Source organism: Leptidea sinapis, chromosome 44, assembly GCF_905404315.1.
Source record: "Leptidea sinapis chromosome 44, ilLepSina1.1, whole genome shotgun sequence".
NCBI classification, from domain to species: domain Eukaryota; kingdom Metazoa; phylum Arthropoda; class Insecta; order Lepidoptera; family Pieridae; genus Leptidea; species Leptidea sinapis.
In genome coordinates this window covers 7,920,936-7,945,152 of record NC_066308.1, presented here as the reverse complement: position 1 = coordinate 7,945,152, position 24,217 = coordinate 7,920,936, and the positions used below count along the sequence as shown (strand labels likewise).

Below are 24,217 nucleotides of genomic sequence, written 5' to 3'. Positions count from 1 at the left end.
TTGGCGTTGCGTAGAGACGTCGCTTCATTGTGTGTCTTCTACCGCATTTATCACGGGGAGTGTTCCGAAGAGCTGTTTTACCTAATTCCTGCCGCTGAATTCCACCTTCGCACGACACGCCACAAGTTAGGATATCATCCTCACCATCTGGATGTGTGGCGGTCCTCCACAGTGCGGTTTACAAGGAGCTTTCTTCCACGTACTACAAAGCTGTGGAATGAACTTCCGGGACGATACGACATGGGTACCTTCAAAAAAAGCGCGTACACCTTCCTTAAAGGCCGGCAACGCTTCTGTGATTCCTCTGGTGTTGCAAGAGAGTATGGGCGGTGGTGATCACTTAACAACGTGATAAACGCTCGTTTGTCCTCTTATTCCATAAAAAAGAAATAATAACATTGGAAAACGGTTTTGCAGTGATATTAAAATGGGTGGACCTCTGACCCCGAAACTAGTTAAAACTGTATCTTCGGGGCCAGTGATTCTTCGACAAATGATAATGACCAATGAAATAATTAATAATATCAATAAAATAAATGAATGTGATGTAATAAATGAATGACAAATCGATCTGACTTATGACTGTTTCAAACACTTATAAATAAACGTGGTATAAAGTTATAGGTAACTGAGAATAAACTAAGAATATGCAAAATTTTGAATCAAATATCTTTGACAGCGACATTGCTGTGCCGTTCAGGATTCTTGAAAGATCCAAAAATTCTGATCGGCACCACAATTGCGCTCGTCACCTTGAGATATAAGATGTTAAGTCTCATTTGCCCAGTAATTTCACTAGCTATGGCACCCTTTAGACCGAAACACGGTAATGCTTACACATTACTGCTCCACGGCGGAAATAGGCGGTTCCACTGGTGACCACTTCAGGGGGTCCGTCAAGGTCGCTCAGCTGGACTAAAATTTGTGTCTAAAATTGAAACTATGCCATGCAAATTCTCGGAAAGAGCCCAGTAAAATTTAGCCCAATTCAACCGTAAGAGGACACAAGTTTGTGACTTCACGCTAACAAGTCTTTCGTTGTCGTATCCCTTCGATTCGAGATCACTCCTCTAACTGCCACAATTTGTATCGGCTTACTTGGCTCGATATATCGTCGAATCTAGGAACATCCCAGAACGGAGTAACTTGGAAAAAATTTGGACTCTAAAATGCTTGGTGTTCTCAGTAAGATGAGACAGTACTTTACTTCAAGCCACCGGCTGCAACAATTTACGACGTATGTTCGGCCACACATGGTGTTTTGTTTCTAGAATTGTAAACCGTGGTATGGTGAGATTCGCAAACTGAGTTAGCTACCTTTTAATGTAGAGAGAGATAATTTACTTTTTTTAATATATTAAGGGTGATTGGTAGTACCACTGAAACTTTGTTCGAATTTAATTCAAGTTACATGCATACAAATTGCTGAAGTATGGTTTGAAATGATTCTTTGAAGATCACCATTGCCAAGAATTCTATAGTATCTAATTCTACAAAGGTTGTGAAAGAATGCATGAATTCACTTTTATCCTCGGAACTCGTAAGCACTTTGCAACGATATGCCAACATAGCTCAAAGTAAAATGTATTGCGTATCAGAATAGATTGGACTGCTGTGAAATATTAGTAGAAATAATCTTTATAGCTATTAAATCTATTTATTTTTGAATATTATTTGCAGATTGGCACAACGAACATGGTTCGACTGACTCCAGAAGACTTCGCAGACACGATAGTCGGAGTGGACGTCGGTGGAAACCTGAAAGAAATCAAACGGCTTCTCAATGAAAACCCTGAAATACAAGACATAGGTAAATTAAGTGAACATTTTATATTGAATCGAATAATGAATCCGCTAAGTATATTTAAGTCAACTGTCATTTGTTTAAGCCATTTCACATCGGCTGAACGCAGACATTCTGATGTATATGCAAATATTTGAAGGAATAATATTAAGCTTGATACTTGATAGAAGTAAAATGAAAACAAGCGCCGAATAACATATTTGTCTCTAAAGCGACATTTTCATGATCTGGACAAATTTTTTATCTACTCACGGTGTCGCGGCATACCCAGTTCTATTGAATTGAAGCGAAAGAGCTGAATGAAATATTACATGTTCACGCTAGCAGGTATTATTGCTCTCCTTAAATGGGAATCTACCTTCTATATTATTTTTTAGTTGTACTCTGTGGTGATCACAATGCTATGGTGTTTCAAACATTTTTTTTCTTTTCCCATTTATTTTGGATTTTGCGGGTAAACTTTCGCTTTTATAGTTTTGTATTTCAACCATAAATACATCGTAGATTAGAGTAGCTCTCATCTTGTTTGTGCCTGGTCGGACATCACGTGTATGTGTAAACCAGATTCCGAGTGTAGGTACTCTTATACTATCCAGCATGTATGCATTTGCTCGGAGTGGACTCTAGTGGAAACCCCGCTTTACCTACCAACGATGAGTCATCGTTTGCTAGTCATTGATCTTTTAAATTCTTAGTTTAATTATAAGTAACCGCATAATATCACGTACTTATTATAACAATTAATCTGAATTCGTGCAAATTGAACAAAATTTTTTACATGCGAATTTTGTGCGTCTCTTAAATTAGTATTGAGTGGGTATCTGAAATTCCTAAAATGGATCGGATAGATTTACGGAACAATTCACGTAGGTAGGTTATCCTACGATAGTATAAATATAGTTTTTTTTTCAACCATATTTTTCTTAGATTGTTTAGGTTTTGAATTCCTTGGAGGTCAGGCGGACTTGCGACCATCTAAAAATTATGTTTCGAATTTTACGAGGACACGTTGATGCTCCAGATCTTCATGAGCAATTGTGTCATATACACGTACCTAATGCCATGGCACCTACACTACGTTCATTGGCAACTTTCAACGTGGTCTTCAACAAAAATGCTCAATGGGACAAATTCAAAGATGGGTGGATTTCCCTAGTTTCTGAAAGACTTAGGTACGCGGAGAGCATTGAAAATCTAAAATTAATTCAATTAATATTCCTCTTTTGTCTGTAACCACTCACAACTCCATTGTACGTCCAATAAATACTTACGAGATGTCTCGTCGTCTTATATTCGCTAAAAATATGCAAGTGTCTTACAACACCTGCGATTTCGAGGCACAGCCATTTACAGCACAGGCATATTAATGTAAAAATGTACTAATTTGATATAAAATTTCAATATAATCAACAAAAACATGTTGTGGTATGAGAGCACCAATGCGCAACTTATCTGGGGTATATGCTTCATACGAGTACCGATACGCAACTGAGCGAACCGGTTAAACCACAGACATCGCGGGCAGGAGGGAGACGCCGCTCTCCTCCATACCGCCCACATCGATGATTCTATTCGATCTTCTATATATTATTATCGATCATCAATATTTTATATATTCCATTCTAAAAAGAGCCAGAATATGGGTCCACAACGGCAAAGATAGCTCTTAATCAAAGGATTCGTCACTACAGGAGAAACGTTGTGGCAGCATTAGATCATAAAAACGGAAAAACCGAATAATTGCGAATTAAACTCGCACACATAAATATAATACTCAATGTGTACTTTTCAAATGTTTTTGTAAAATGTTTTTTTTTTTTAATTTGCTTGCCGTTCAATTTGGAATTTAGCATCTTGATCTTTGAAGTGAAATGGAAACTTCTTTAGGGGCGTTGAGCACTTTTCTTAAGATGGGTATAAAATGTTAAACTCGCGTCAGGACACGTGGCCTGATCGAAAATTCGTAAGATAATAGTTGCAATTATGGACAAAAGTTGATTTTTCTGAGAGATAAACTTTTTAATGATAAATAATTGTAATTATTCTGAAATGTTAAATTTTTTGCTATATAAATTGTCATTTTTGTGTACGATAGCACAATAAATGAATATCGTAGTAAACCACATGAATGCTAGTACTTTTATTCTGATAAATAAAGCAATTCGTGCGAAATTATTTCTTAACCATTCCAAAATAAATCATAAATGCACAACGTTAATGTTCAAGTTTTCACTTCTGCCGGCACTCCCAGAGTGCAACCCGTATTTTTTTTTATTATTTGCTTTTTTTATTTGTCAAAGGATCAGCGGGCCTACCTACTCTTATTGCGATTCAATTGACAACCTAAAATGAACTGCTTTGCTATTTCGTAACACGACGGGGTTAGAGCTATCTCATTTAGGTTGACGTCAAATCAACTTATTAAATCGCAATGATGTCAAAAATGATATCAACTGAATCGCAAACTGATTTATGTAGTTCGTCCATTCATTCGTACCATGAGGTAATATTTCAATCTAAACTGGACAGCTTATGTGTCAAAGTGAGCGATTCGAAAAAAGTTCCTACTTCCTTAGAGGAAAGTGAATCGTGTTCTTAATAACTTTTAAAAATAGTGAGAACATACAGAAAAGGAAAATTTTATAGATTAAAGATGAGGTGTGAATACTTTATCAGACTTTTTTGTAAAACCAAATACTGAAAATAAATACCAAAAATAAAAATACTAAAGACGAGGCAGTAAGGGCCCGGACCGGGCCCTGTTCGCAAGAACGGATAAAAAAAATGTACTCCACCTACAGGACCATTCCTGTCAAATCAAACATCAATGGAGGTGCGTTCATAACTCGTTATTTTTACGAAAACACCTAATCAAACATTTAATTTGTAATTCAAAGAACTATATTTATTTATATTACTATTATTTAATAAGTACAAAAAAAGGCTTAATGGTTTATAATTTGACGCTATAAAGCGCAATTTTACAATGTTTTTTGTAGTATTTTCTACGCAAAAAAACCGCTAAAATCGAAACGCAACGCATATGGTTCTAGTAAGAGAGACAAACTTATGCAACGACTGTAGAGCGTCATCTCTTTCTCACCACAGACAAGAAAAAGAAAGAAATTTATTTCGTTCATTCTTCTTAAGGGATCCAAACGCTATTCAGTAAAAGGCACTTCATGGTACGAATTTTAGCGATTCAGTTTAGGTACCTAAATCGAACTGCATCGGAATCGCATCGCTTATTAAAAGTTGATGGTAGGCCCTCAGATATCTAAATATTACGGTTTCTTGACAGCAGACTCTTAGTAATTAGGTACTCGTTGGTTTTATTTCGGGCACGCAACCCTAAAAATAATTTTAGTTGAGCTCTCATATCACCTACCAATTAATTTAATAATGACTTTTTTATTCAAACAAAGCTTATAACTATATTTACAATACTATGACTACAAGAAATTAAGTATTAAATTATCTGTATATTATATAATTAAACTATCGTAACGTGGAAGCGTACCAAGAATACTAGCAGCATTTCTACGTTGGATAGCTAGGTGATCCGTTGACCGAAATAGCTGCCAGCGCTTGGGTTTCCAGTAGCCTTATTGAGGCGCGAAGATAGTATTTTGAACATTCTCCGCGCCTCTGGGCCCCACGGGCCAAGTGTCACCAAACGGCACAAAGATGTATGACTCACTAAGACCAACATATTTGCGACGCTTGCCGTCTTCGTCAGTCGAAACAGCAGCCCCAGCACCAACTGACATGACTTGGACTTGGGAAGGAGCCAGAGTGTCAACGCAAGTCGCGTCCCACACCAGCACCCTTCCCCGTTCTCAAGCCACCAGCGTCATTCACATACATCAGGACGCTTGCCATCTGTATTAATTATTATTAAATATATCATTAATTAGTTATTTTACTTATAGCTCTTCCAACATTACCTTCGTACATACGTAAACCAACTACTGAGAAGCCACACAGAACTAGTACTGAAACTCCAGCCGCTGCCAACCCACGAGAGAAACGCAGCGTGTTTCCTGACTCTGTCGCAGACGCCATCTCATCAGTAACAGTGCCCAAGTTTATATCGAAAACAGAGGAAAGGTGAGTGGAATTAAAGTCACCTAAATATTTTGAGGAATATGTACTTTATCTATTGAGAACACAGAATTCTATGTATACTACCAGACAAGCTCAGTGGCCTTAAATAATTGCTCACTGAGTTTCGGTTCCGACGCCGCAACTCGATACCAGTGGGAGGTTCCTTAGCACAGGATGCCGGCTAGATTGTGGGTACCACAATGGCGCCTTTTTCTACCGTGAAGCAGTAATGTGACGAGCGCAATTGTAGTGCCGCTCAGAATTTTTGAGTTTTTCAAGAATTCTGAGCGGCAGTGCATTGTAATGGGCAGGGAGTACCATCAGCTAAACGTCCTGGTCGTCTCGTGCCTTATTATCTTAAAAAAAATGGTTTAATCCACTTCGAGCAAGCGAGAAGACAAAACAGTGCACTGGCACTGTTTTGTAAGCCGCTAACGTTGTTCTCAACAAGCTAACACCGATTTTGTTTAAAGTGACTAATGAAAAATCGCTATTATTATTACATATGCGTTTTCAAGGCATATTCACCATGCCTGCTCCTCTCTACTCGCCCGCACGAAACAAAAATGCGATACAATTGTTATTCCTTAAAAACTTGTTGTAGTATATGTACATAGAAGTATTTGATAGAAAACCATATTAAATGGATTCAAAGTCAAGAAATGCTTATTCATTTTAGACTTTAGTCGAATTTATGACAGTTTGAAGTTCTTTGACAAGTGAAGCTTTAATGTAAAATAAGTGAAAAGAAATAAAAAACATTTCTTTTGTTCATAACACTAATACATATTCAAACTTATTGTAAAATTTCTACTTTTTAGGTTAGTTTTTCATTAAATTATGTTATAAACTACTTATTAATGATACAAATGTATATTATAGTTTGTCTATTCCCTACAAATAAAGAAGTGGCTTATATTTTTAAACTTTTATCATCGCGGAACTTTTACACTGTAATTATTATGACGGCTACTCACGCCCAGAAACACTTGACACATTGACACTTGACACTAATAGTACATCAATCTGTCCACTTGGCGCCTAGTTCGTTTTGTCGTCATTTGACGTCGTTTTTCGTCGCAGCCTCCGCAGTTCCGTCGTGACCACGATTCATGCAATTGGATCGAAATATCGTCATCAAATTAATAAAATATATCGGTTTAAAGAACTTTATTTTCTCATTACTTACATGAGAACATAAAATCAATGAGTGAGAATCTGCTTTCCGGTTTTTAAGGCGGTGGTCCAAGTTACAAGATACAGTTTATTGTTATTATGACAAGATGTTTTTATTTATTGCTTTGTAAATGATATAGCAGCCTTTTTTTGAAGATGTTGAGCGAAGTCGCTTCTCTAACAGTTTTCGGAAGCTTATTGTATAGCTGTGCTCCTGCAAATGTTATATTATTTTTACCATAGTTGTTTCTAATACTAGCTAATACAAGGTGTCTGGCGCGACATAATACATATTTGTTGATATTGTGTTTTGTTGTGAATGTTGTATTTGAGTGAATGAGTCTATGAGTTATCTTATATATAAGTATGCATGTGTAGTAGTTGTAAAGTTGAGTAAATAAATAATAATTATATAAAGTTGAGTGAATAAAATATATATATATCGTGAGTAACTGTCATAATAATTACAAAGAAGTGGCTCTTTCATACCGTCCTAGAAAATTGAAAGCCTCAGTTTCTTAGGGTGCCTATAATGCAATTACTCAATCACTTCAGATGCTATTTCTCCTTAATTGTATAACAGTGTTTCTCTAACATAGTCAACAGTACTAGAAAATTTAAGGCCTCAATTCCATTGGGTGTCCAATTACTTCAATTATTATTTCTCCTTAGCTGTATAACCAAACAATATTATGAATCATTTAGAAGCAATTTGAGAAGATGATTTAATCTTACTTACTTTATTTGCAGCTAGATACTTTTCCCTACTAATATTATAAATGCGTATGTAAGTTTTTTGTTACGCTTTTACACCGGAGCTACACAACCGATTTTGATGAAATTTGGTACAGCAATAGAATCGACTCTAGAGCTTGGGAAAGGACATAGGCCCGGAAAAATCCATGTACCCGCGGGATTTGTGAAAAACTGATTCACGTCAATGAACTATAGCAATGTTCCTCGAAATAAGATTTATATAATATGTTGAGAACGGGGGAGAAAACGGAAACCGGAACTGGAATAGGACATGAGATAATCTTCAATTCCAAACTGGCTTTTTAGTTTTAAACCCATTATCTACGCGAACGAAGTCGCGGGCATCAGCTAGTATTTTATATAGCTAGATATATTTTATACAGTAAATTATGTATTACTTTCAATGAAATAATTTATATTATTTAAGCACGATTCATGTATTAGATGCAGCACCTTACAAACTAATTCGTTATCTATATTACAGCCATTGTAAAACACTATTTGATTGAAAAGAGTGGCCGTTAAGTTTCTTGTATCTTATATCTTTAAACGAGCAATTCTTGTATATATATATAATCTGAATCTCGGAAACGGCTCCAACGATTTTCATAAAATTTAGTATGCAGGGGATTTCGGGGGTGATAAATCGATCTAGCTAGGTTTCAATTTAAAAAAAATGTTTTATCCATGTTTGAATGAGAAACAGCTACAATAACATTAGAATACAAAGGTAAATTTCGCCACTATATACAAGACTATTATAGCTCAGATGGGACATTGGGTGATCCGGAAAGCAGAAGACCCCGGTTCGAATCCAGATCTCCTATTAGTTGGGGATAAGGGATGCATAAAAGTGATCATTAAGAAAGTTGCCTTTACGAATATTATAAACATGCGTATGCACATATTTTTTTGTTTGTTTGTTAAGATTAATATCCAGGACACACTTATTTAAAAAGATATTTAAGGCAATTTATTGGGCTCAGTTGTTAATCTAAGCAAAGGTACACAGACAAGCATAAAACAATAAAATTCCATTTAAATCCGCTTAGCCGTTTAAGAACAGTTCAGTAACAAATTCTTGCAGTTACATGAGAAACATATAGATATTTATAAACAAATACTTGATTTATATATCGCTTCTTCGGGATTTCTTAAAAATGTATTACATTATTGTTTTTAAAATAAAATTCTTTTCTATTTCCCCTACTACGTGTGTGCAAAATTAAATTAAATAATCCGTTAATCGTTTAAGACGTATTAACGCCTTTCTCCATCACAAATCACCAATCGCAGATCAAATTAATATACTCCTATTATATCAGTTAGGATATGTAAATCAAAGAGGATGTAAATACTATGTATAAGAGGCGGGTCTGCCTGAGCAAAAATTGAAATTTAGTATGAAACGTGAGTTTTGACAGTTTGATATAGTAATTACAATATGGCGACTAAGTATAATCCGGCCAAAATTGAAAGCGAATAGTTTCTTTACGGCCGTTACCAATATACTATCTACAGATAGAGATAAATTATTAACGCTTTTCTGTCAGTAATTAGCTATCAATAATCTGAAGCTGTCCCAATATACCCGATAAGTCATTCTTATCGCCTTATATTGGGATGCGTGAATTGAAATTTCCATACAAACTTCTATCGCTGGTAAGCTATACGTCGTCCCATTGACAGACAGCGTGTACGGATAAGGTCAGTTACCGACGATAAATTTACTGGGACAGAAGAGTCAACGATAGCTACGAATTTTATCTCAAGTAAGAGATAGATTGAATATTGGGAACGGCCGTAAAACGTAGTGGATTTCGGCTATCTCCGTTTTGACGTTCACTGCACGTGTCATACATCGCTTTTTTCTTAGAAAGTTTCGCTAGGCTGTTAAAGGGATTCGATTGTAATTCGAAATTCACTACGTTTCAAACAACTGTTCCCTTTCAAACTTAGCCGGATTATACTTCGTCACCATAATGTAATTACAATTTCAAACTTATGTCTGAGACCTATCTAAGATACACATTTCCATCATGCACTATTTTGTTATATCTCAAAGACGGCTTATTTTTTCCGACAAATCCAACAACTATCGTTAATGTATACACAAATGTAAACAAAAACTTAGCAAATTATATACTAAAACCTATCTCGAGAACCACGCTATCCATTGGTGAAAACAGCATGAAAATCGGTGCATTAGTTTTTGAGTTTATCGCGAACAGACAGTGACTATATTATAATGACATTGTTTTAATTTACTTTGCATCCCATCCGGTGAGAATGATATATTCAAATCAGCTAACCCGGCAAACGTTGTTTTGCCATATAAATTATTTGTAGAGTTAGACTGTTTCTTGGACATTGCAACATTACTTTATTTTTCTGTAATAAACGTAGCCTAAGCTACTCCTCATTACATCAGCTACCTGCCAATAAAAGTCCCGCCAAAATCGGTCCAGCTATTTCAGAGATTAGCCGGAACAAACCGTCTGAGAAAATTGTAAAAAAATGTTATTTTGGTGTATACATATATATGTAGTAAAAAACGGTTATTTCAATATTACAAACAGACACGCCAATTTTATTTATGTGTAGATAAAATACCCTCGTAAAAGATGTTACAAAAATATGATTCCAGAAAAAACTTTACGTAAGATAAGATGTCTACAGGTGGAAATGGCTATACCTACGTGGTTAATATGTGTGTAACGTGATACAGTCGGCTCAAATATCTCAGGTTGCGGTGTTTACATAATTGAGGTTTGATCTACATTTGTAAGGCTTCGTATTATATTTTTATAACCCACGTTGATACGGCGCGACTAGTTTTCCTTATTTATTTTCATAGTAATATGTCCTATACTATATTGCTTCGAGACAATGCTGCCGATATCAATACAATCTTTGTATTGCAAAAGAGGGCTATTCGTGCTATTTATAACCTAGGTCCTAAAGAATAATTGAGAGTAAAATTTAAAGAAATAAACATCTAGACCGTTCCAAAATCTTGATTGTTGAAAGAAATGAACATCTTGACGGTTGCCTCTCAATATATTCTTGATAATGTTATGTATATAAGCAGATAATATGTGAATTTGCCAGAAATTGTCATAATCATAATGTTAACACCAGGAACAAATATAAACTCATAATGCCTACTACTCGGCTAGGTCGAGTTAGTAAGTCTTTTGTAGGGCGTTGCAGCTTTAACAACAAGATCCCAGATAATGTTCAAAACAAATGTATTACGAAATTCAAAAGAATTGTTAAAAAACGTTTGTGTGGTAAAGGTTACTCATAAATGACTTTCTTAATGATACCACTGATGGGAATAGAGCGACTGCCAACATGCTATTAAATAATAAATTTCATTTTACGATTTTACATTATAACCATATTTTTATTAAAAAAAAAGTAGCCCGCTGAGTTTGTTGCGCCCGTTCTTTTCATGTCTGAGGCATACCTTTTGGAATGGGTTGAAGTTTTTGACTTTCCAAAAGTGATTTTATATCCTATGTTGAATAAAAAATATTTGAATTTAAATATACACTGGCCTTCAAAAGTAAGTATCACACTTTTAAAATTGGGATAACGTTTTAAGTTCACAAGATATACTTTCTAAATAAAAAGGACTCCAAAGAGAATTTAATTTTGTACATAAAAACTTTATAGTCGGTAACTTTCTTTTAAGAATTGGCTGAAAAAAAACTTCAAAAACAAAACCATTCCTTTTTCAAAGTGGACGTTTCCGAATTACAATTTTACCATTCACATTTTTCTTTCTGTTTTAATTTTTTTTCAAAATCGATGGGTCTTGTTTTAAAAATTAATGCTAAAAAGCACATAACATTTATTTATCATGCCTCTTTCAGCTGAACAATGTGCTAGGATCATGGCTTTCCTGGAACTAGGCATCAGTATGCGTTGCACTGCAAGAATGGTGGGTGTGACGGTACGAACGGTCCAGAAGGTAAAGCGAAGGTACGAAGAGACTGGACACCATCTGAGGAGACCTTGTAATGGCAGACCCAGGTGTACCAGTGCCCGAGAAGATCGTTATATTATTTCCACTGTGTTAAGAAATCGCCACCAAAATGCAGTTGAAGTCCAGCAACAGCTACTTCAGACCCGGAGGGACTACATTAGTGATAGTACAGTGAGAAGAAGACTTGCTGAAGCAAATTTGAAACCCCAAAGACCAGCGAGTGGCCCAAAACTCGAGAGACAGCATCGAGTAGCGAGACTACGAAACGCCCGTGAACACATGCAGTGGGATGAAGAAGAATGGTCAAGAATTTTGTTTGCAGATGAGTCTCGATTCTCCCTTTACACTTCTGATGGAAGGCGAAGTGTTTACAGGCGACCTGGTGAGCGATACCTTCAAGCCTGCATCTCAGAAAGAGTCCAATACGGTGGAGGCAGTGTACATGTATGTGCTGGCATATCTTCAGAAGGTCGCACAGAGCTAGTAGCCATAGAAAATGGCACCCTTACTGGGCAAAGATATGCTCAAGAGATTCTCAATGAGTATGCAGGACCGTATTTAGCAAATATGGGTGATGGATCGATGGTGATGCATGATAATGCCCGGCCACACACGGCTCATATCATACAAGAGTATATTCAGGAGGTCGGTATCAGCGTGAAGTTAAAAATGATACTAATGTATAATTTTAGTTTCTAAGAATTAAAGCATATAAAATTTGCAACAAAACGTTTTTAATCTTAAATCTCTACCTTCTATAGTTAAGAAAAAAAAATAATTTGAAAAGTGTGATACTTACTTTTGCAGGCCAGTGTAGTCATTGAATACTGGGCGAACATAACTATATACATAAAGCTACATAAATAAAAATTGACTTATCATGTAATTTCCTGATGTCTTCCTTACATTAACCTTGTATTTAAGCTCTTCGGGAGATTCAACGAAAACGCTGTCAAAAAACCCTTTGAGATATAACAAAATAATGTATGTTGGAATTGTGTATCTTGTATTATAGGTCTACAAAAAAGTCCGATGGCATATGTATAGTATGTATAGATGGTATATGTATATATCCAATTATTTTATTATTAATTAATACGGCTTTACTCACGTTTTTGTCGGTGTCGGTACCGACTAGTTTCGGACCATTCGGAGGTCCTTCATCATGGTGAGTTAGGTGGGTTCGCGAAAACGTCCCACCTCTTACTGCGGACTTGGGGTGATGACGAGCACGGTATCACTGACACTGTATCACAATTGGTGTCCACGGGTGCACAAGATGTACTCACAATATCCGAAACTAGTCGGTACCGACACCGACAAAAACATGAGTAAAGCCGTATTAATAAATTATTTAAAAATGACTCACGAAATATTTAATAATTTAAAATTATATCCATTTTAATATTGTGTACAAAAATCCATACAAAAACTTAACAAATAATATACTTAAACCTTCCTCGAGACCCACGCTCTCCATTGGTGAAAACAGCGTGAAGATAGGTGCAGTAGTTTTTGAGTTTATCGCGAACAGACGGACAGACGTGGCGGAGGACTTTGTTTTACAATATGTAGTGATTAAACGGATGGATGACGATCGCTTCCTGTTCATATGCATGTATCTTAAAAACGTGTATATTTTTACACGCTTATTAGCTTCACCTGTATGTTGTAACCGACTCATTTGGGCGTTATTTTGACCCACTTTAAACGGCCAGCTTTCGTTCAAACTTCGTAGATTTATCGAGGACCGATGACAATACATTAATTTGATATAATTATTCGATTTTTCAATTTGCAAAATAAGATTTTTTTTTTAAATTTATATAACTTTCATCTATCGTCTATAAGGCAGGAATTGATGTTAATTTTTATATTACATTTCATCATTTAAAGACATTACTTTAACCTATTTATCTAATGTTAGGAAATTTTCGAATACCAAAGATTTTTTTTAATTAAATTTAAACAATGCAAATAATAGTTTAAAAACACGCTTTTACAATTAAACCAAACTGAAAAGTATGAAATATTTTCAATTTTTTAATACAGGTTTCTATAAAAGCGTGTTTTTTAGTTTTTTTTAACTACTTTTTATTTCACAGACGTAAAACAAAGAAGTACAGTCCAGTAACAGAGGGTACGACGAAAATGCCGCTGCACACCGTTTCGAGGACCATCAGGGACAGTAATGCTGAAGTAAGCTTAATATATTTAATAGATATTTCCACATTTTCGCACTTAAGATGTACCTTAACGTTATTAAGGCGACACTGAATGCCAGCGACCTTGAGCGGTATGAGCCAAAATTTCAAAATTCTTGCGTGGGAAACGTAACATTTTTACAGACAAACAAACAGTTTATATCCTTACAATCCTCATAAATGATTATTAATCTTAATAAATGTACCTACACAAAAAAAGTACAAGTTATGAGAATAACTTTTCGTAGAGTAGTATTAAATAAATGCGTCATGCCGAGAAAAAAATAAAAGGACTAGCATCCTACAAATAAGACTTAAGGGTATGTGTAACAGGATAAAGTAGTGTTCATAGCTCCAAATGCTATATTTTCACGACAAAACTTGTCTAAGAACACTTTGTTTGCGTGTTTTCTGTTAAACCTTCGCCTTAAGCATAATTTTCACCACTTCATTGCAATTATTATCAGAAAATAATAAATCACGTTATTACGAGAAAATTAATATAGTTTATTCTTTATTACTTTTTACGAAATATTAGATGTTTAAAACGTTTTAAACTTTGAACACGATGCATTTTATAGTGGATTGTATATTACAGCCATCGTAAAATACTCTATTGATTGGAAATAATTGCCGTTAAGTTTCTTGCATGTTCTTCTCATGAGCTCTCTATAGTAGATTCAGTAATTTAAAAGAATTATTTATTGTGACGATTCAAAAGCGCTTTGTTTAAACCTTATTGAATAAAATTTTTTTGGCTTTGAAAAAAGAAATTAATAAATGGCGTCGATCATCAACATAAGTTATTATCATCTATAGTTCTATGTAATTTATGTGTTAATATTGTATGTATGTAAATTTCAAAATAATATTTATATTCACAATACTAGCGACAAATATCAATTAATTTTAGATTTTTTTTTCTCTTAATGAAAGAATTATTACGAGAAAAATTTCAAGAAATAATTTTGACTGTTGCTTTTTCAATATATTCTTGATATTGTTCTATATGTTCATAAGCACATTGAGGAATTTGCTAGCAACTATGACAATCATAATGTCAACACGAGGAACAAACAAACTTGTTATGCCTACTACTCCGCTAAGTCGAGCTAGTAAGTCTTTTGTGGGGCGATGTATATGCTTTTACAACAAGATCCCTGAAAAATGTTCAAAACAAAAGTATTACGATATTCAAAAGAATTATTAAAAAACGTTTGTTTTGTAAAGGTTACTATAACATAGATGACTTTCTCAATGATTCTACAGATTGGGAATGGAGCGACCACCCTCACGCTAATTAACAATAAGTTACATTGTTCAATATTACTTTGTAAACATAATATATTTTGATGAAGAAAAAAGCCCGCTGAGTTTGTTGCGCCCATTCTTCTCAGGTCTGAGGCATTCTTTTTGGAATGGGTGGTAGTTTATGACTTTCATTATGTGACATCACATATCCTATTTTGAATAAAAATATTTGAATTTGATATGTTAATAGAGGAGCTCGAATTAAATTCTTTTGTTGAGCGAACAGGAAATTAAAAGACTTACAAAATACCTACGTAGAACTATTTTGTAATTTCAAAGATTGTTAAATACGTTTGAGTGGTAAAGGTTACTACTACCACACCACTACTACTATAACATAAATGACTTTGTATGTTTTTGAAAAAGTAAATATTTATGCAGTTTAACCTAGAATTTTTACTGAGGTGCATAACATTAATAAAATTCTTATTATCTATTTCAGGAAGGCGTAAGGAGACCATTCATAGCAGCTCATTTTCACGGAAACACTTCACATCTCAGCACCGAAATACATGAACATTTCAAAGGTACATACATATACAATTTGTACAACTTAAAATAGTCGTATAAATATGTTATTACATTTTGAATACAGAACAAAAAAGTTGTATATCGTAGTTTCAATTTAACTGATGAATTCTTCTTAGTTTAAATCTTAAAAGAGCCTTAGTCTGAATCTTAATCAGCATGGATGATAATCAGCCTATCGAAAAAGCGATTATATATAACGTGCAGTCATTGATAGATTGACAGATGACAGCTATAATCTTGTATAACACGGAGATAGCCGAAATCCACTACGTTTTAAGCAAGTGTTCGCTTTTAAACTTAGCCGGATTATACTTCGCCGCCAATCGCTATACAGCTGTAAGCTTACTATTTCAAACATAAATGAAACCTCACTGCACGTTTCATACTAAACTAAATTTAAATTTTTACTTAGGGCTACCCCGCCTCTTATAACGTAGTATTTACATCCTCTTTGGAGATAATGACGAATGGTCGTGAATAACTGGCAAAATTGACTATTTGTCACCATTATTTTCAGATTATTATACATTCACAGATTTTATCATAAAAGCCTCTCAAAAAATGACCCTTCTCGTATGACGTAATGTCAGACTTTAATCTTCTTTTGATGGATTATGGGTTCATCTGATAAATTGAATTGGTGTTCATTCACCTCGATGTTTAAGGTTACGTCCACTTAAGTGATTACTATTGATTGAAATAACGACCACGTGCGTTTACTGGCGCGGAGTAAGAACCTCGATAGGTACTTAAATTTACTCTTTTTAAGATTTTTTTCCTTTAATTTAAGATTTCTTTGAAAAATTTTTTTAGTTTTATCATTCTCATATTTTAGAAGTTACAGGCGGGGACACACTCACACATTTTACCGCTTTGGAAGTATCTCTAGCGCAAACTATTCGGTTTAAAAAATTGGTATTAGAAAATATCTCAATATCATTTTTGAATATCTATCTATCTATCCATAAATAAACCCCACACGTATGGGTTTGATGAAAAAAAATTTTCGAGTTTCAGTTCAAAGTATCTTTAGCCCCCAAAATTTATTGCTTTTTTTTCTATTTTATGTGTGAAAATGTTATTGCGGTTCACAGAGTAGACTACAGTATATTTCTTATAGTTTCGGAAAAAAGTGGCTATGACATACGGACGGACAGACAGACATGACGAATCTATAAGGGTTCCGGTTATTGCCGGCTACGGAACACTAAAAACAGGTGTATAACTTATATTGAATTTCTTTTTTTTTAAATATACATTTCATGGGTCAAAAGTACCCAATTGAAATTTTTCGAACCTTTAAATATTCATAATATCTCTAAAATATTAACTTTATCGTGTAAAGTCATAGGACCATTTTTATTTGTATTTTAATAAAGAATATAAAAAAAAATCCGGTTGAAAAATAACAATTCCTTGCAATTGTTTAAAGTTTAAACAATTTCGGTTCAAACAATATAGCATGGGGTTGCCCCATGGCAACATGCATTTATATCATCAATAGTTAATTTGAAAAGGATCGCATAAAAAATTGAGGTGGAATAGTTTTCGGTACTCATGCCGATTATTTCTAGACAACCTCGTCAATGTTTATTATATGTCACAAAATGTCAATAATTATATAATATAATATAAGTAGTTTTTTTTGTTTTATTGTCCATTATTAGGACAGGCAAAGAGTTCAAATCTATACAGCCAGTCCCATAAGTATTATCTAGAATCAAAATAGTCGAAAGGTAAGTAGGTAAATACCTAAAAGCTCAATGATGATATCGATCAATAGAGCTTAAAGAAGGGTTAAGGCCGTTTCTTAATAGGCTCAAAATGTGATAATATTTCTATACATATAATTACGAACTAAATAAATATTTATTATTGTAGCCTTTTCATTGATTGCCTCGCAGTAACTGTGGGAAGTAGAGTATTCATCTCTGGAATGAAACCTATCTTAGTAGTGGGCGACTGAAATCACTCGCTAGTTAAAATTAAATTCACTCGCAAGGCATAATCAATAATGACACCCATGAGCCACGACAGTGCTTTCCACCCTTTGTTTAGATATTCTATTAATAATTTATACAAGAAATCTGTTGTAGAGTTGACTACTGACACATTGAATTACAAATAAAAAATCAGTACATTTTGTAATAATTATCCTCTTACATGTTCATACTCTTGTATTAACAAATAGTAGCGTAGATTAGACACTAAAGTTTAAAAATACAATGAGTAGTACCACTAATCCATAGATAACTAGTTAAACACATTTATTTCGTACGCCTGTTACCAATTACATCAAAATAAAGATAGCTTTTATTTTTTATGGCACGTTTTCAGTGGGATTCCGACAAGGTCATGTAACTTTTGAAAAATATATAACTTATACGTAAAAACTAATATTAAAACACATTAACAATTACACGCGTTTTTATAATTTAAAAAGTGTTTTAAAAACAACTATAAAAGAATTGTCATTTAAAAAAATGACAATTTATTTTCAAATTAATTTTTGATGTTAAAAATTATATTGACGATAAAACTGTAATAACTTCAGGTAACGGGTTAGTACGCGTGGCTCATGGTGCGCCGCACGACGTCTGGTATCCCGCGCCATGGACCGTCGCGTCCCCTCATCCTCGTCCCACGCTCACCAGGAATGGCCACGTGCATGTCCACCACACAGGAGTCTACCTGGTCTACGTTCAGGTAATATTACCGTATACATCTAAGGGACTGATTACACAAATTCAACTGAATAAAAGTGCCATTTTTGTGGCCTACTTACACAATAAACATGTCTTACAAATATAATATTATTGACACACTTTTACACAAATTATCTTGCCCCAAATTAGGCATAGCCTGTACTATGGGTTGCAAGACAACGATATATTTTATACGATATACTTACTTAAACATACATAAATACATATAAACACCCATGACTCGGAAACAAACATCCATATTCATCATAATACGAGTATAAATGTTTGCACCTACCGGGATTCGAATACGCCTCCAGCTAAGTATAAGATCAATAAGCTAACGGTCGCTAACCACTCGGCTAGATCGTCACAAATAAACTTGATTTAAAGTTATACTTAAGAATAAATCTATGATATTGAAAATGTTTACAAAAATAGGATGTTTTGGCTGGTGATTGGTTTATTCTTAAGTATATCTTGTTAAGTTTATTTGTAAGCCTGCCCGACACTCGGAATACTTCAGAATTATCATTGTATTAACAGTAATGTCAGCGATCTACAGGATGGTTTTTTGAGAAGTGCGGTGATGGCCAAGTCGGAGACTACAAGACTAAGGGAAAAGTCATGAAAGGAGTCATGCCCTCGATTGATAAGAAATCAAAAACCGCATATTTAGTTTTTTTAAATTTCTTGAACTTTTGACGGTGACGGGTGGTGGAAACCACCCTGTAGTCAACAGTTTTCATATTTTTGGTTTATTCTCAGGTATAACTTTATACCAAGTTTATTTGTAAGGCCGTTGAATTTGAACTCAATGCAACTTTTGATTTCAATCCAACAGTAACATTATTGTCTATCGATATAACCTGGATTTATATTTAACGAGACTCAATTCCAAATTCCAAGCATTTAACGACTTTTACTGCTGATGAAATATATTGAAATATATACGTATTTATCAGTGGGAGTCTTCTTTGCACAGGATGCTGGCTATATTATGGGTACCACAACGGCGCCTATTTATGCCGTGAAGCATTAATGTGTAAAAAATACTGTGTTTCGGTCTGAAGGGAGCCGTAGCTAGAGAAATTACTGGGCTAATGAGACTAAAGTCTCAAGGTGACAAGCGCAGTTATAGTGCCACTCAGAATTTTTGGGTTTTTCAAGAATCCTGAGCGGCACTGCATTGTAATGGGCAGGGCATATCAATTACCATCAGCTGAACGTCCTGTTCGCCTCGTCCCTTATTTTCATAAAAAAATAGGTATATATCATGGCGTCAACTAGTTCTAAGTCAATACATAGCAAACTACTTATGTTGTGTTCAGCTATATCGTATCAAATTGTTAGGCTGATGTGATTTATCTTCGTTACTGAGATGAAATCGAGACGGCAGGTTACAACACAACCCCTCATTTTACCGCACATATTACATCATTAAATGATTTATTATCGTTTCTGTGATATATTACGTTCACGAGAATTCGCATCGACTTACAAAATATATTTTTTATTACTTGTCAGTTTGATTTAGGACTAAATTATATTACTAACAGGCTTGTCAACTTTCTTTGGGAAGAATAATGTATTTTGTAGACGAAATAAATAGTCCTTAAAAACACGCTATTTATAGAAAACCGAAGTAAAAAAATAGAAAAGAAATTAATATTAACATATAATTCCTGCCTTATAGACGATAGATGAAAATTATATAAATTATCAAAGAGCTTATTTTGCAAATTGTAAAGTTGAATAATTTTATCAAATTAATGTATTGTCATCGATCCTCGATAAATCTACTAAGTTTGGACGAAATCTGGCCGTTTAAAGGTGTAAAAATAGATTTCAGTTTTTATTGTTTTTATACCTTTACGCAATTATAGCTTTATTGCGAAGTCGTTAATTGTGATTGATATCATTCTGATTAACCAAATACTTTATATTTCTTCAAGACTATAAAGAATCCCTTCGGATTTTGTTGAATAAATCTTTATATATATAAATCCAGTGTCCTGATGTTAGTTTCCAGTGAACTCCTTAACTATTGTACGGATTTTAATGGGGACTACTTCATGGAGTCAAGTTTAGTCCAACTTGATAGATAGGATAGTTTTTATTTCGATTTGGGACCCATAATTATATTTATTACCAATATTTGTTTTGTAAGGACATATTTTCTATGACAGAATTTATTGGCGCACGGTTTGACAGTTCTGCTGTGAAACAATTTCATTATAACAACAGGGAGCATATTTTACGAAATAATTCTTGGTGTTATGAATATTATTGAAAATTCATAAAAAACAGTATTTTATTTATTATGTGCAGAACTACGTCTGTACTCTGTCGGGTCAGCTAATTAGTCTTATTATAAAGTTTTGAGAGATAAGCGATATAATACAATTATGAATGAAAAATGAATAGGAATTCAAATGTAATTGTAACTATAAAGTGGAAATGTTAATCTAGTTGCCTATAAATTAAACATTGTTTCAGATATACTACCTGGATAGCCACGACATAATATCCTGGGTGTTGCACAGAACGAGTCCCTACACAGATAACCGGGACACTCTCCTACAATGTGCTTTATCTTCACATTCATCAGAACCCCTCGACAAGCCCAACTCCTGCTTCTCCGCTGCAGCACTCTTCCTCAGAGCTGGTGACAGACTCGCAGTTCGTAACACCGGTGGTGACAGACACTCGTTGATGCAGCCAGAAAAGAGTTTCATAGGTCTTGTGAAGCTGGCTGATGCTGAAGAGCCTTACGAAGAAATGTAGACTAATAGATTGTGTTGGTAAAAGTCTTCTATTCGACTTAGTATAAGTAAGATGTCTTATTAGCTATAATATCGTAATATTTATTTTTAGAGAACAAATCAAATTAAAGTTATCAACCCAGAAACCTCACATTTCATTCTGATTTTAGATATTTTGAGTCTTCTTGTTTAGTGTTTGATAACTAGAAGTTGAATTCACAGATCATATATGAATACAATTAATTGTATTGTATAGCATACTAATAACACTCGGCCGCATATCACTAATTCTCATAGTATAATCAGAGATCTTGACAGAAAACATAATTCACAGTATCATTTTCTCGGCTAATCTAATATTTGTCTAAAAATTATAAATAAATCCAGCCGTTTTGTAGTCCCTAGATAACGTACGTACACTCGAAAAGATACATTAATATGTCAAAGATATTTTGAATTTTCTCGAAATCCCGTCAAGTAAAATAAACATGAATCGCTCGTGGAAGTGACGCGTATGAATTAAATATTTTTTAAAGATGCGTGTCAAGTTTTTGTAAGTTATGTCATTTAGGGGCTGTTTCACAATGTCCAAGTAATCCTAGCAGATTGTCATAATCTAGATAAATTAATGGCTACATAAAAGTTTCCAGATAAAACTGACTCTCACAATCACTGTATTAATTTTCTAGATTACTTAAGACTTATCTGATAGATCGGTCTGCCAACCTCGTACTTATTAGTCCCGTTTGACGAAATGAAAATATTAAAAAAAACTGTTTCTTAGACGAAATAACGTAACACAAGCTTAATAGCTTTGAGTGATAATTTTGTTCCTATTTTACGGATTTCTATTTGTATATATTTCTAAATAGCACTTCTACTACTATTTTCACAATAAAATGAATCATGATCAATTTAAGAATTATTTTATTTAATAGGTAAGTAGCAAGTAGCCTATCAGGAACTTTACTTGGACCTTGTGAAACAGCCCTTAATATATTATTTAATATATGCAATAAATAATTTAATATAATGAACCTATAGTAATTTTTGTTACGTACTTTTCATACAATAGCCAACTTATCTGACACTATCGTTATTTTTTCTAAGCGTGGGCTACAGTCCGAGTGATTTATGATAGAGCCTTTTGTTATTTCATGACGCAGAATCATATTTTAAAAAGTATCCATTATTTCCTACTATATGCGTGCCCTCATTTTTCATAACGAGAACAAATCTACATCTTATTAAATATGCAAACTCTTCTGAATAAACTATATCATAGTATTGGTGATATATTACGGAATTATTGTAAATATTATTTAGTCAAGTGTGCCATTTAACTAATTATTAATTTCAATTAAAATTAATGGTAAATATGGCTCCAGGGCTTGCAGAGCTGTATTGGAAATAGAGTTTCAAGAATATTTATAAAATATACTTTTTAAAAGGATAGAATATTTAAAACGCGTGTAATTAACATTTGCTGTCGGCTTGGTCACTGTTAAGTACGTGATATTGATGCACGTGATTTAAAACGAAATGTCGTGGGTTCGAGTCCCACATTGATCATAAATTTTGTTTTAAAATTTAATTTGTGTGTTTAATCAATATTAATTTTCTGCAACGTTATTCAGATAAGTCTAATTGCACGCGTCTTAACCATTTTAAAAGGTTATTTGGTTTAAATGTGTGATAATCGTATTAATAAAAAAAACTAAGAATATTTTCTTAATTTTCTATACATAGAGTATTTTTACTAATCAGCAAAAGCAACTACAATATTGTCAACAAAAGATCTGCTGCTTTCGCTATTGATATATTTTAGGGGCCTTACAAATAAACTTGGTATAAAGTTATTCCTGAGAATAAGCCAAGAATATTAAAAATGTTGGACTATATCTCTGACAACACTGTCAATACAATCAGAATTCTGAAGTTTCCTGAATGTCAAGCAGCCTTGTAATAAACGCGGGAAACGTTTTACGTCTGAATAAACCAATCATAAGCAAAATGTCTATTTTGTAAATATATTGCATATTCTCTGTTTAATCTCAGGTATAACTAATACCAAGTTTATTTGTAATGCCGTATAAGTACACTAACTTTATATTTGAGCGTAATTTATTTATGCATTATTTTTCTTAAATGCAATGTGGCATTGTTAAGTACTATGTATTTTGAATAAACTATTTTTTTTAAGTCGAATTTTATTTTTTTAATATAATGAACCGATTTATGAGTATGGGCTTAAATGTGATGTCAATCAATGATGAAAATGGCGGTTGGCGATATATTTTACTACATAGTATTACATTACATTATAAAAAAAAATTATATATATAAATCCAGTGTCCTGATCTTTGTTTCCAGTGAACTCCTAAACTAATGAACGGATTTTAATGGGAATAACTTCATGGAGTGCAGTTTAGTCCAACATGAGAGATAGGATAGTTTTTATTTCGATTTGAGACGTACGGTCCAATACATAAATCGCTGCCCAAAACATAACTGAACCTCCACCATAGAGGGTTATTGAAACGATCCCCTTGCCTTACTTGCAGTACTCGCCGACGTCGGTCCTCACCATATAGTGATATTCTGGCTTCATCCGAGAATAAAACTCTACCCCAGTCCTATTGAGTCCTTGTCACACAATTTCGAGCGAAGCCTAAGTGCTCGCGGAGTAATTTAGGTCCACGGGCTGGACGGCGACTGCATATATTGGTAGCGAGAAGCCTCCTCCTGCCAGTCCAAAAGCAGGTTTGCCAGTTCTTTTGAGTCCTTGTCGCACAATTTCGAGCGAAGCCTAAGCCAGCACTTATGCTCGCGGAGTAATTTAGGTCCACGGGCTGGACGGCGACTGC

The 24,217-nt window shown here is 34.2% G+C and overlaps 1 protein-coding gene across 1 annotated transcript in view; it reads left to right on the top strand.

The window, feature by feature from the left end:
• LOC126977260 (protein eiger) overlaps nt 1-23,552 on the top strand; it is a 72,123-nt gene extending 48,571 nt beyond the window's left edge. Inside the window, exons 3-8 of the mRNA XM_050826003.1 lie at nt 1,681-1,810; nt 5,737-5,914; nt 13,943-14,036; nt 15,795-15,879; nt 18,438-18,589; nt 21,085-23,552. Coding sequence (XP_050681960.1) covers nt 1,681-1,810; nt 5,737-5,914; nt 13,943-14,036; nt 15,795-15,879; nt 18,438-18,589; nt 21,085-21,372 — 927 coding nt within the window. The 3' untranslated portion in view covers nt 21,373-23,552. The remainder of the gene's footprint in view (nt 1-1,680; nt 1,811-5,736; nt 5,915-13,942; nt 14,037-15,794; nt 15,880-18,437; nt 18,590-21,084) is intronic.
• The last annotated feature ends 665 nt before the right edge of the window (nt 23,553-24,217 follow it).